The sequence below is a fragment of the Pholcus phalangioides genome, unplaced genomic scaffold, assembly GCF_987345545.1.
Source record: "Pholcus phalangioides strain wild (caught in Gottingen) unplaced genomic scaffold, Ppha-v1.0 ptg000009l_1, whole genome shotgun sequence".
Lineage (NCBI taxonomy): Eukaryota > Metazoa > Arthropoda > Arachnida > Araneae > Pholcidae > Pholcus > Pholcus phalangioides.
In genome coordinates, this window is record NW_028301602.1 from 630,287 (window position 1) to 643,300 (window position 13,014).

At 37.2% G+C, this 13,014-nt stretch overlaps 2 protein-coding genes across 5 annotated transcripts in view; one reads left to right on the forward strand and one right to left on the reverse strand.

The window, feature by feature from the left end:
* The window catches only part of LOC149081593 (potassium channel, subfamily K, member 16-like), a 93,357-nt gene extending 86,936 nt beyond the window's left edge, over positions 1-6,421 (forward strand). The window contains exon 6 of the mRNA XM_089236996.1: positions 4,525-6,421. Coding sequence (XP_089093122.1) covers positions 4,525-5,043 — 519 coding nt within the window. The 3' untranslated portion in view covers positions 5,044-6,421. The remainder of the gene's footprint in view (positions 1-4,524) is intronic.
* Positions 6,422-6,492: 71 nt separating this feature from the next.
* The window catches only part of LOC149081594 (RAS guanyl-releasing protein 2-A-like), a 65,878-nt gene continuing 59,356 nt past the window's right edge, over positions 6,493-13,014 (reverse strand). For all 4 annotated transcript variants that reach the window (XM_089236992.1, XM_089236995.1, XM_089236994.1 and 1 more), the window contains 5 exons: positions 12,018-12,156; positions 10,293-10,329; positions 9,997-10,101; positions 9,703-9,903; positions 6,493-7,860 (listed from right to left, as the gene is read on the reverse strand). In XM_089236992.1, the coding sequence (XP_089093118.1) occupies positions 7,694-7,860; positions 9,703-9,903; positions 9,997-10,101; positions 10,293-10,329; positions 12,018-12,156 (649 nt within the window). In that variant the 3' untranslated portion in view covers positions 6,493-7,693. The remainder of the gene's footprint in view (positions 7,861-9,702; positions 9,904-9,996; positions 10,102-10,292; positions 10,330-12,017; positions 12,157-13,014) is intronic.

The window sequence follows — 13,014 nt, forward strand, 5'->3', positions numbered from 1 at the left end:
CACTTCCCGGTGGTTCTATTTGGAGATTTTAATCTGCATGGCATTGAGACTGGCCGACCGGTAGGTGATCATCTGGTGTGGCATCGCGGTTCCTGGAATACTCTACCGAACTTGGTCTTGTAAAGTTGGTCTACTTTCCTACAAGAGGAGTCAACTTTTTGGATTTCCTCTTCACAACGACCACCTCGTTGGCTCAAGACTTGTTTTCACTCCCCCCGTTCTGCTACAGTGACAACCCGCCCCACCTTCCACTTCATTTCTCATTACTTATCACCTCAGACGTACAATTCATCGTTAAATTATTTTAAGGCCAACTACTCTCTGCTATCTTCTGTCATCACCGAGGTCTACAACCAGGCACTGGCGGGTCTCATTCCAGCTGTGGATGTCCTCCCTACTCTCTTTCGTCGCTCCCGAGATCATATTCCACCTTGTAGTATCTCCCGTAGATCAGATAGTTTTACGTATAACATATAGTTTAACATATTTAGTTTTTAATTTTTGGACCTATCATATTATCGGATTCCAATCGTATGCCGCCATCAACCAATCAGATTATATGCAGTGGCGTAGCCAGGTTTTGGTCAGTGGGGGAGCGAAATTCGGAAAGTGCCATTTTTTTGTTTTTGCTTTAGGCGCAAACCTAAAATTATGAAATTAGTAGAAAGAACTTTAAATTTTTCATTTTAAAAGATCAAATTAAACTTTTTTTCAGTTTGTTATTTTTAAAATAAATTAATTGCTTTTCAATTGACTGATTTATTTTAATTTTTTAATTAATGGAAAAATGTGAATTCTATTTTATGTTTGAATTCTATTTACTTTTACAAATTTAAACACCAAAATCAACTGGGAAATCACCCTAAAAAGGTGGTTGGGAAAAATTTTGATTAAAATGCAAAAAATTACAGGATTTTATTTTATAGGAGAATAAAATAAAATAAACATATATACAGTAAAACCTCGATAAGTCGTCACCCCAAGTTATCGAAAAATTATGACGGCTTAAGCGGAGTGCCGTCATTTTCAATGTACAATGTTGTAAAAATCGTATTAATTTAAAGTAATATTACTAAAGTATGAATCAAAATAACAATATCAATAAAATTTATAGATCGCGAAAGAAAAAATAATAGCAATTTTTTACCTTTTTTTATCTCTACGTAAAATGTACTGTACACTTTGATTTATATTAGTAATTGTTAATTTAGACTAACAGAGCAACTGTTAGTCTAAAGCTATAAGTAGATTTCTTCATCAGTAGTTCATGATACAACTACAAAGTAATCTCGAACACTTTTGACTTGGTGGAAGGCCCTGGGCAGGGAAAAGTAAACAAAAGACCTTAACTTGGGAAAGAATGTCTAATTTTTTTCAACAAAGATATTTTGTTTAAATTTCAAGCCCTTAATTAGTAGAGCCCATGCTTTCTATGATTATTTATTATCCGCGCGCGCGTTGCACTTTGACTTGATTAATTTGATTCTTCGATTTACATAATTTTTGATTTCCTTGCACTATGTGTAATCTTTGACGCATCAATGGATTTTGGTTTTGCCGGAGATTCCCTGGTCCTCCCCCTGGGGGGGCCGAGGGCTTACGTTGCTTCTTGCGACAGAGCCTGGGTGTCTCGCGGTTTCTCCAGTAGAGCCCATGCAGAAATGAGATCTAGCTTGAACAGTCCCCAACGTTCCAAAAACCTTAGTCAGCAAATGAACTTCCCCAGCGTAACTTTCGTTACTTAAACTGTTCCGTTTGGGTTACAGGATTTTATAGGGCCTTTTTTAAGCATATGGCAATGCTGTTAACAAGCTCTTTTTTTAATGGGAGCCATAAAAAAAGTCTGTTCCACTTTCTCAAATTTTTTCATAGTGACGAGTTAACCGAATTTAGCGACGCGCAAACGAGGGTTTAATAACATTGTTGTCTATGAGAGGTGGAAAGGCCAGAAGAAAAATGACGACTTAACCGGAGTGACGACTTATTAGGGTGACGACTTAACGAGGTTTTACTGTATATATATATTTCTCTAAAACTATTCCAAGATATGAAAATACAGAAAAATCTTTATGCTCCCATTTACGCTCTTATCACAAGCGCTATCACTTGTACACTACTACTACTCAATCGTATACATGTACTTCCAAAACATTTCTCTTATAGAATTTCTAACAAATTGGTGCATGCCGGAAAGTTCTTTCTTACATTATGCGTGACTATAACGCATCTATGATGTCATAGTTAAGCGTGATTTGTGTTCGATAAGTTTTGCCATCTGTTTTCCATATTGGAAGTAAAACTGGCAGAATGCCTAAGTTTCGTGTAATGCAAATACCACGGTGAAAGCCTGGCCGAGATCGATTAGCATTCGTATCTCGAAATAGGAAAAACGAGAAAAAAAACTCACTCCAGTCGACCCCCACTATGCCGCAAGTAGGGTTCACACAGAGAAGATCATCGCGATACGAGTCCATTATGATGCCGACGCGATCGCACAGTGGATATCACATACTACTAGATTGCAGACGCACAAGCAGAGGGTACCATGAATCCAAAAAGGCTTGGGAACCACTGCTTCAAACGAACTGACGTGTGCCGGAAATTGTCGCGTGTGTCCATAATGCATTTAAGTATGTCTCTGAGGCGTGTTTGAAATACTTGTACTATTGCTCATCTTTCGAATTGAAGTGCAAGTGACAGGTGCATGAACCGATTGAAATAATTGTTATGTTTGATGGTGTACCGGCTTCCTTTGGAGAAACTGTTTAAAGGGGAGCTCTGCTCGAAGTTGAAAAATTTAAGCAGGCATTGTACACAGTATATGTATATTTATTTCTAGTGAAATAAAATCATGGGATGTATTTTATAACAAATCAGAGAAGAATGAAAATATATCGACCGATGAATATTACAAACTACCGCAGGGATTCTCAAACGTTTTCAATCCGCGACGCCCCCTTACCCCAATCAATGCTTATACGCGGATCCCCAGAGCTGTTCAACAAGGAATCTCTTTGAAAAACCTTCGGGTTACTCCGCGGTGCACCGACAGAGGTGGTGGCGCACAGTTTGAGAACCCTGGACTAACGATTTACTTTTTTCCCCCTCGTTGTGTTTGACCAGAGGGCCTTCGGGTAAGTGATGGCAAACCGCACGATGACAAAGTCCATATTAGTAAGTATCGTAAGCCCTCGGATAAGTGCTAATTGAAAAATGGTGATTTTTCATCAAATAAATGAAACACTGGATAATCTTTTAAAAGTAGACTCAACATTTCGCGGGAAGTTTTTATTTTTCTGAAATAGTATACGTATGGGTGTATTTTCAGTTACTTTTAAACTTTCCACGTAATACATGGGTAATTCCAGGCCCGGTCCACGTGCAAAAGGGACTTCATGAAGATGAGATCCAGTCAAAATTTGAGAGTAAATTGTTAGGCAGGCATTTCAAACAAGGTAAGGGAGTCCTAAGGAAAATCCCTTTGATGCTCGTAAGACGGTCCTGCGTAGACCACCAATGTGTTGTGAGAAATAAAAAACACAAATAACGCCTGGAATTTTGCTTTAAAAAGCGATGAGTGTATATATATAAAAGTGCATTTATATTATTTTATTTCGGAAATATTCAACGGATTCTCAGTGTGCATCGCGCTGGTGGCTCATCGCAAACCTTTTTTGAAGGGCGTCGCAACGCGTCGGTGTGTTGATGCGTGCTCATTCAGTTCTTTGAAATGGTTCTTTTTTACATTTAGGCCAGGAGTTCTCAAGCTGTGCGCCGCGGTGCCCTGGTGCGCCTCCAACCTTTGTCAGGGGCGTGACGCGTGACCCTAAGGTTTTTCGAAAATATGTTTTGTTAAACATCTCTAGAGAGATGGCGGAACTCGCGGATAAGCATTGAATAGGGGGAAAAGGATGCCTCGAGTGGAAAAAGTTTGAGAACCCCTCTAGGCTGTTCTGGGCAGTCGCGAATGATGCAGATGTGATGAGCGGAAAAAGAGGATCACCCACACTCGCTTTGAGAAAGAATGAAGTAGTTTTATCAAGAGCACTTAAAAGGCACTAGTTAGAGCGAGTCTCTTCCTTTGTGTAGTTATATGGAAAATCTTCCCTAGGATCTACGTCCAAAAGGACAGTGGTGAGTGATTCGGCCCCACTTCATAGAGGTGGCCATTCAGAGAGGTTTTCAATGCATATTTGCACGGTTTAAATTTTTTCAAACTTCGGCAATTTCATATGTGTAATGGTACAAACATAGTGGCTGGCCAAGTGATTGAAATTTTTCAACCACTTTGATATGGTGGCTGGTTTCCGATTCTCAAAATCGGCGCCGTTATGAATTTGTGGAAAAATACTGAATTTAATGTGAACCACTCCCTTACGACGCAGACTTACAGAAACGGAAACCAGCCACCACTTAATTTGTACCTTAGTGACAGAAAAATATGCAATCGGAAGCCACTTTGCTACGGAAGTTGCGGTTGATGTTACAATATACTTAAATAATAACTTTTATTTTATTTCGCAGCATCGGACAATCAAGCCGAGAGGAAGGATACTCAAACGAATACAGTCTTTCCCGTCGCCAGAACTGAAAGATCAGAACCACAACACCAAGTTGCAGCGTCTATTGGATCTCGCGCAGCACATGAAAGAAGAGCAACCGCCGCCGAAGAGGCCGAGGCGTCACAGCTTGCCGCTGCCGGAACCTCCGCCGCACCTACAGGCTTCGACTCAAGCCAGGGGTTCCTTGCAGATGTATCCTGTTGACCTGAAAAGCTCCAAAATCGCCCTGAACGGTTACCAGCCCGGCGTCCCGTGGGTCGTAGCTCAATACTGGGTTCAAGGAAATCCCGATTTTCGGCCACATAACCTGCTGTCGTCACCATCGGGCAGCTACCACTTCTTCCGCAGAAGTCTGATGGACTGTAAAGGTCTCAAAGTTTCAGCAGTCGACATAGTTCAGGACGCAGAAACGAACGACGATTTCCGGGTCTCGAACCCGATCATCATCGACATGGAGGGGCTCGAGGCTACAAGAGTGTAAAATATATTTGTTCGGATACTGTTTTTTCCGATCTAAGAGCTCCTTGTGCAAAAAAAATGCGCATCGATACATAAGTGCCTTTAAAAAAATTATCTCGCGTATGGGGTTCCTAGATTTGCCAATCAAGGCAGGGAAAAAACTCACTACCTCAGGCGGACATTTACTGGAAGAAAAACTTTGAAATTCGGAGTTTTCATCCCTTTTTTCTTTGTGTGACACCAGATCGAAAAAATAATGCGGTTGTTGTTTGAACGAAAGGTCGAACTGCGAAAAGATGACCAACCTACTTCCCACCCTAGTGTTCCAATAATTTCACGCGCTCCATCAGTGTACAGTTACCATTTTTCTCATATCATCTCTATATACTGACAAACCATATCCTTACACTGACCCCCCCCCCCCACAACCACAAGTAATCACTCCGAAGGTAAATGCGAAAAACAAAGCAGCGGTCGAATCATCGAAGTTAAGTGTCAGTAGGTAGACAAAACAGAAGCTAATGGGCACACATTATGATATCTCGCTCAAACATGATGTAAAAATGAATGCACGACTCCTCTAGCACAGACTTGAATGCTTATCAAGCACTTGAATTTAAATTTCATCGATCGGCATTCCGATTATGATGTTTGTACACCAGATTGCCAAAATATCGGATTTTTGCATCTATAGTAGTCTATATACCGCTGTTTTTCAGAGTGAGCGCTACCAATCTTTATCAAAGTCGACACTGATGATTGCCTGTCCTATGCTTTGAAAAATGGTTTTTTAGACTATTCTCGGTAGCCGCAGGTAAACGTTGTCATGACGAGAGAGCCGCGGTTTGAAAAAATGTTTGAGAATCACTAGTCTGCACAAAAATTCCAGGCTTTTGTTTTCGAAATTCTTAAATGAAACCAATGGTTATACTCCCAAGACCAGAAATAGGAGATGGCTGACTGGTCAGAAGAATGCGTTTCTGTTAGCAGATGCTGCCCCGGACCTCCCCTAAATTAAAGAACTCGCATTCAGTTAACACGAAAGAACCCCTTCGTGCAAATGAAATAATTGTGTCCATGACAAAAGGAATTGATTTGCTTTGATTGTGAATATCTGAACTTTCTTCCACGCACCGCTATTTTCACTTTCATATTTGGCATGAAATATTTTGAAACATTTTCAAGCAAAATTGAAAATATTTTCAGTTCATCAATAGCGTCTCTTGAGAGTGATTTTTCCTCCCGGAGTGATCAGTTGCTCAAAGATAATGTTTGTATGTATTGTATGTATGCTGATCAGTTTTAAAACATATGCACTCTCTCATGATGGTCCCATACTGCCATGCACACAAACACACACGTCAAAAACCATTGTAAATAAAAAAGTATTTTCATTGTAATGCTGCTGTTATTTACTGTGATGTTTTTACAAGTAAAACAGGTGACAAATGAAGAAAAATCACTAGAAAGATAAGTCTGAAACTTTTTTTTAATTTCCAATGTAAATGAACAACTAAGGTATTATTTGATTGTTTCCAGATATCTTTATAAAGGGGGAACAAAAAGAAAAACACAACATTAAAAGTAATGCAAACACTTTGTCTGTATAACAAAAAAAAGTACAGACATAGGAGAAGCAAAAACTTTTAAAATTTCCAAAATGCAATATATTATAAAATAAAAGCTCGACTCTTCCCCATTCACAAAAAGACTAAAAACTTTTGGATGTATATATACTTCTGAAATCTTTGGTAAAATCTAGCATCTCGTAAAAAAATGAACAAAGACTAATGATCAACTCTCATTGGTCCATCATTAATATCACTGAGCCACTTCACAGACATGCACTCTAATGCAAACACCTTTTTTTAATACCTTGTCAGCACTATCACATATGCTATTTCACATACAATAAGGATCACTAATGCCTTACCACATCCTATCAAGGCATTTCCTAAGCAAAAAACGAAAATTAGTTTTTCTTACTTTCCAATGTACAAATAAAATACTATTTTTACGTACTGAGTTTCCTCATGTATATCACACTGCAATCGATAACTATTGATATAGTAATGCGCAAAAAGAATAGAAGACAGGCAGGCAGGATATGGCACGTTTCATCAGCGAGTGGATGGCAACATAATGAAGCACACTTAAATTACATTTCCTTTTTTGGCTCTGGTATTATATGTAATATATGCATACATTTTTTTCCATTCTTTACGATAACAACAACAGGCACATGCTTCCAACAGTTTGCGGTGGCTAATAAAAACATTCTATGTATAATGTATGCTAGGCTCACCATACCACAAACTAATCTACATGGGCTAAGGCTGACATTCAAGTGTTTTACACAAGTGACTTTGATCTATCACAACAGGAATTTTTCGCAGGTGCAATGATTGTACAGCAAGCATTCGTTTTACTATTATTTTCTCGTTAATTCCATCGACCATGATTGGTACACACACACACACACATTAGACTGTTATATGCTTTTAACTCTTTTCATTTCCATGATGAAAAAATCATCATTTTTGTGTTTCTTGTACCCTAATGGAAGATCTGGATTCTGAGGATGCCAGCAGCATGCAGACACAGTTGCAAGGGAAACAACCATTTAACACATTTTTTTTCAAAACACTTAATGTTCAACTGCTACTGTAAAATCAAGTTCCAAGAGAAGACTTTGAACATGAATGCTTATCCAGGCTCTGACACTGAAGTGAAGATATTTTTGCTTCAATTTTGCTGACCGTTGGTAATGTCATTTTCACGTTTTGGCAGAAACAAGGACTAGATGGTGCTGTGGCAGCTTTAGCTAGAAAAGCTTTAGCTGGAGAAAAAGATTGTAAATTCAATAACCAATTCATGCACTATGACTCACAGACATACTAATAAAAATATCATTATAAATGCTGTGTTATATAAATACAAACTAATTGGATTTAAATAAAACTATCCATTAGGACATGGGTTCTTAACTGAAGGTCCATGAACTCCTTGGGAATTCTTGGAGATTCCAGGGGTTCTGTGAGCTTGGATAAGAAAACAATTACTTAACTGTTTTTACATTGCTATAAACAGAATGTTATTTTGTAAATGGTTCTGTAGCCCTAATTTTATTGGCACTGTGATTCCATTGGCTTCATCTTAGGTTAAAAAGCCCTGCATTAGGAAGACTAATTTGTAACACAGACTAATTTTGGCCTTTCTTTGCGAGTTTACCTCGGCATAAAATCTAGAAAATATCCGTTTCCTTAACAGACTAATTTTGTTTGAGGATTTGGTATTATAAATCTAATTAATCATACACACAAAAAAAAACTTTTTGAAGAGTATTTTCACAATATAATACTAGTATAATTATCTTCAATGTGTATAGTCCACAAATAATTAATAATAATAATAATTTATTTACATATAGGCCATTGGCCCATTATAAAGGTTGGCAACACCATAATCACACAAGAATACATCAGAAATCATAATTGTTCATAAAATAAAATGAAACAGAAGGTGCAAAAATTAATTTACATATCAATTTCAAATAAGAGTAAGCAAACGTTATATAAAATTATGTATATCCAATATAAAATTTGTATTGGATGAGTAAATATTTCCATTTTCTTTATAATTAATGAATCCACAGTGTGGTCAAAATTATCTGTTACAGTGAACGTGGAAAGGGAAACAATGAAATAGGATGTGTACAATACAATCTATAAATCATTGAGGAAACTCTTCCTTGTGAGTGGAAAAATTATAATTCACTTTTTAGAGATAAAAAGTTTGTTCATAAATGAGCAAAATTTTTCCTGCACACAATCCGCTGATGAAAATTCCACTACTGCATATGCAACTTCATTCCCCAATGAAGAAATCTTAAGGAATGGAAGAGGCTGTTGGTCATGGTTTTTTTTTAGCAAAATGTCTATTTTCTACTCACATTTATATGCAAACTATAAATCTTTAAAAACTACCTTTTACTAATTATTTTTTTGAAATATTTATTTCTATTCAAACTTCTCAGGAAAAAAAACTGCAGATAATATGCAGCAGCATATATAGCATATATATAATCAGCATTAACAAATTCAAATGGTTCTTTTAATGTATACTCAGTGGATTATACAGAAGAGAACATGGTAACAAGGAAACAGTTATTTTCCGGATATTATGCTGAGGTGAGCTCGGAAAGAAAAGTCATCACGTCTCCGCCGGGACTCGAACCCAGGCCCTCAGCATGCTTGCCCGGTATGCAAGAGGGCCTGGGTTCGAGACCCGGCGGAGACGTGATGACTTTTCTTTCCGAGCTCACCTCAGCATAATATCCGGAAAATAACTGTTTCCTTGATATCTCTGGCTGAGAAAAAAGCCATCTATATCTCTCTAGAACATGGTAAGCTTACATATATAATACAGTAGACATAACTTAAGATCTCATTATCAGGACCATACAACAAAAACGTATTCATTGGAAAAATTTCTTGAATGTGAAATGCTTCAATATAGAAAAAAAAATCAAGACTCCAGAAATAAGACTCCTCAAATGGCAAGACGTCTTATGCAGGGTCTTCTTAAACAGAATCTCCTGTACTATTCAGATATGTAACATATACAATCAGGATTATGCTAAATGAAATTTCGAAGGTTTCTGCACAAAAATAATACTCACACTTGGAAAATATGTCTTTTTCCCGGGGGATTACTAAATCCTGTCCAGGTTTACTGATTATTATGCCATTATCACAATTACAGAATTCTCTGTCTATGCTAGATCTTCGCCTTGCCCCAATGGTAGATTCTGCATCTGACTGACTGGCTTTGAGCTGTCGTTTCCATGCACGTTGCATGCGACTCTTTCCTTTAGTTCCATCTAGAAATTGAGGAAAAAATCTCTGAGAAATTGAATAATTGCTCTTTAATATTTGAATGCCTTCTTAACTTGAAATCAAATCCATTTATTTACCTGATGGTGCAAAAGATGTAGATGATCTTGAAGTAGAGTATAGCGTTCTTCTGCACTCAAGCACCACAAGCTCCTTACAGTGCTTGTGTGCATTAATGCCACAATCTGATAACAAAAATGAAAAAAAACATCAATTATAAAACAACGTCCTCCAAAGGTTGTGAGTCTGAATCGTAGGCAATTGCAGTACATTGCTTAGAAAAATATAATAAAAAGGTCTTGGAAGCATAAAAAGAAATGATGGCATTGATATAAAAGGAAATGAATGGGAATAAAAAGAAAGCATCTGTATTTACCTTTGCATTTATAACCTTGTTTTATTAGACCCCACAGCTGAAAAATAAATGTTTTCTTATTATATATGGGAGCAGATCTATTTGTCATTTATGTAAAGTTTATGGAGATTTTTCATTTAAAAGGTTTTTTTTGTCCAAGGAATATAAAGAAGTAATCTTAACTTGGTGAGACATTATGTTAAAAAGACTGTTATAAGATAAAGTCAAATTAAAAAAAATAATAAAATTTTTCAGAAAATTCAATCTTTATACATAAACAACAGAAAAGTAAACACAAGGAAGAATATACACAATAAGGTGAAGTTGAAACATACATGATCACGTGATATGTAAGAAAGAAAATTTCACAATTTAACACCACATATATCAACAGCTTCACCGTAATTCTTGAAATATCCAATTCAGTGCCTATGTTTGATAAAGCATGAATTTAGAGCCTTGAGCACTTACATTTGTTTTTATTTTTTAGAAAACAACACAATTAAAAAAAAATAACTATATGCATCATGGTGTAACTTTAAAAAATATATACGGGGTGATTATAAAAAAACTATCCCGACATATGGGCCCCTAACTATCATACCATTCACAGAAACTGAATGAAATTTTGGCATAAGGTATTTTGAGGTATGATATTTCAAGAATGATATGGAAAACAACAGTATCACTCTAACAGTTATGGTTACAGTGAGAAAATTTCGAAAATATGTAATGGCAACACCAAGTTTTTTGTATTGGAATGTGATCTGCATTGTGAAAAATCCTAAATAGCGTTGGAATGGCACCTGTAGCACGAAAATCCCCGGAGCTAGGCAAGGAAAAAGTAAAAAGGACTTTGCCGTGCACCAGAGCATTAATGTTCGTTTCATTCGTCACACCGTTTCTTCGGCTGAGATCCCAGCCTGATTAGTCCTCCACAAGGTCATTTGTGAAACACAATAAAATGCTTTATTTTATGCTGCTTCTCTGTGCTTATTGGTTGTCCTCACTTTTAGCCTATCTACCGCCGGTGATTTTCATGCTACAGTTGCCGTTCGAACGCTATTTAGGGTTTTTCACAATGGCGATCACATTCCAATACAAAAAACTTGGTGTTGCCATTTGATATTTTCGAAATTTTCTCACTGTAACTGTTAGAGTGACACTGTTGTTTTCCATATCATTCTTGAGCGCATACATCAAAATCCCTTATGCCAAAATTTCATTCAGTTTCTGTGAATGGTATGATAGTTAGGGGCCCATATGTCGGGATAGTCTTTTTATAATCACCCTGTATATATAGAACTGAGTTGTATTTTAACAGTATTCAGAAATAATTATGACCATTCTGTAAACATTTCCTATCAAATACCTGTTTTTTAAACACAGGAAAATAGTCATTACATGAAAATTAAATTTTAGGCTGTTGCTAAGAAAAATAATCTACAGAGAAACCCTGTAGACCTACTGGAAGGACAGGCATGTCCCTTGAGGTCAAAAGTGTATGTTTAATGTGTTTCTGTATATGTTTGTATGTTATTAAAAAAAAAAAAAAAAAAGTATTGTGCAAATATTAAACTCACAAAAATGCATTCATATATTTTTCACAGTGCACAGCATACACCCCCATAGTACTTATTTCGAGAAATATTGTAAATTAGATCAAATGCAGCAGCAAATCATCTTGACTTAAGTGCTATCAAATAAGTTTTGGTTTCGATAGGTGGCAAGTTAAAAGGATCTTACCAAGCCAGCACAATGTCCACAGAATGTTGGCTTGAAATATGTTGTTTCATTGAATTCATGCTGGAAACCACTCGTTAAAAGCTTTACATCATTCTTTTGGAAGTATTCTTTCATATCAGTCTTACTTATGAGCCCATCACTTGTAAAATAAACAACATTAATTTGCAATTAGCTCTGCTTTTTGGAGGTCAATAAGAATATGTCTTTACAAAACACAATGATAATACATAAATGCATGCTCTCTATTGATAACAAAAGACTGGTCCCTTGTTTTCGAAGAACTAACTTTGATGTTTTGAGAGGAAGGTTAGCGGAAGTTTTCAAAGACCGGTTGGAATCAGTAGGGGTGGTAAGTCAATGGGAAGAATTTAGTACGAAGCTGTCCTCTGTTATGCACGACGTCATACGCTTTGTTCGAAAAAAGCGTGTTTGTACATCGCACCCTCTATGGTTCACGGATAGTGTGCGTAACCTTTATCTTGAAAAGAAAAAAGCATTCAGAGAGTATAAAAGTGGACGAGGTGACCTATCATTGTTTACTGATAAAAGAAGATCATTGAAGAAAGCGATAAGGGATAGTAAAAAGGAAGTTGAATCTAGGTTGGCAGATAACATTGGCTCTGACCCAAAATCATTTTTTCGATACGTCAATAATGGATGTAAGGGGACAGTTGGCCCCCTCTCGATAGGAGGCTCTAGGGTAGAGAGCAATGTAGGCATGTGTAGCGCTTTCAATGACTTTTTCGCGTCGGTTTTTAATGGAGATAATGATATTCGATTTACGGGTGTTGCATGAAGTAATAAAACCTTCAACGATATTCAAGTAGAAGACGTGGAGGTCCTAAATCTTCTGAGAAATGTATGTGCTAGCAAAGCACCAGGACCAGATGATATCTATCCCAGGGTCCTCAGGGAATGTGCTAATGAATTGTCGGGGCTCGACGAGAGTCGAGAGGGGCCTTGGGAGGGAGGGCACCCAAGAGAACCCTCTCCCTCT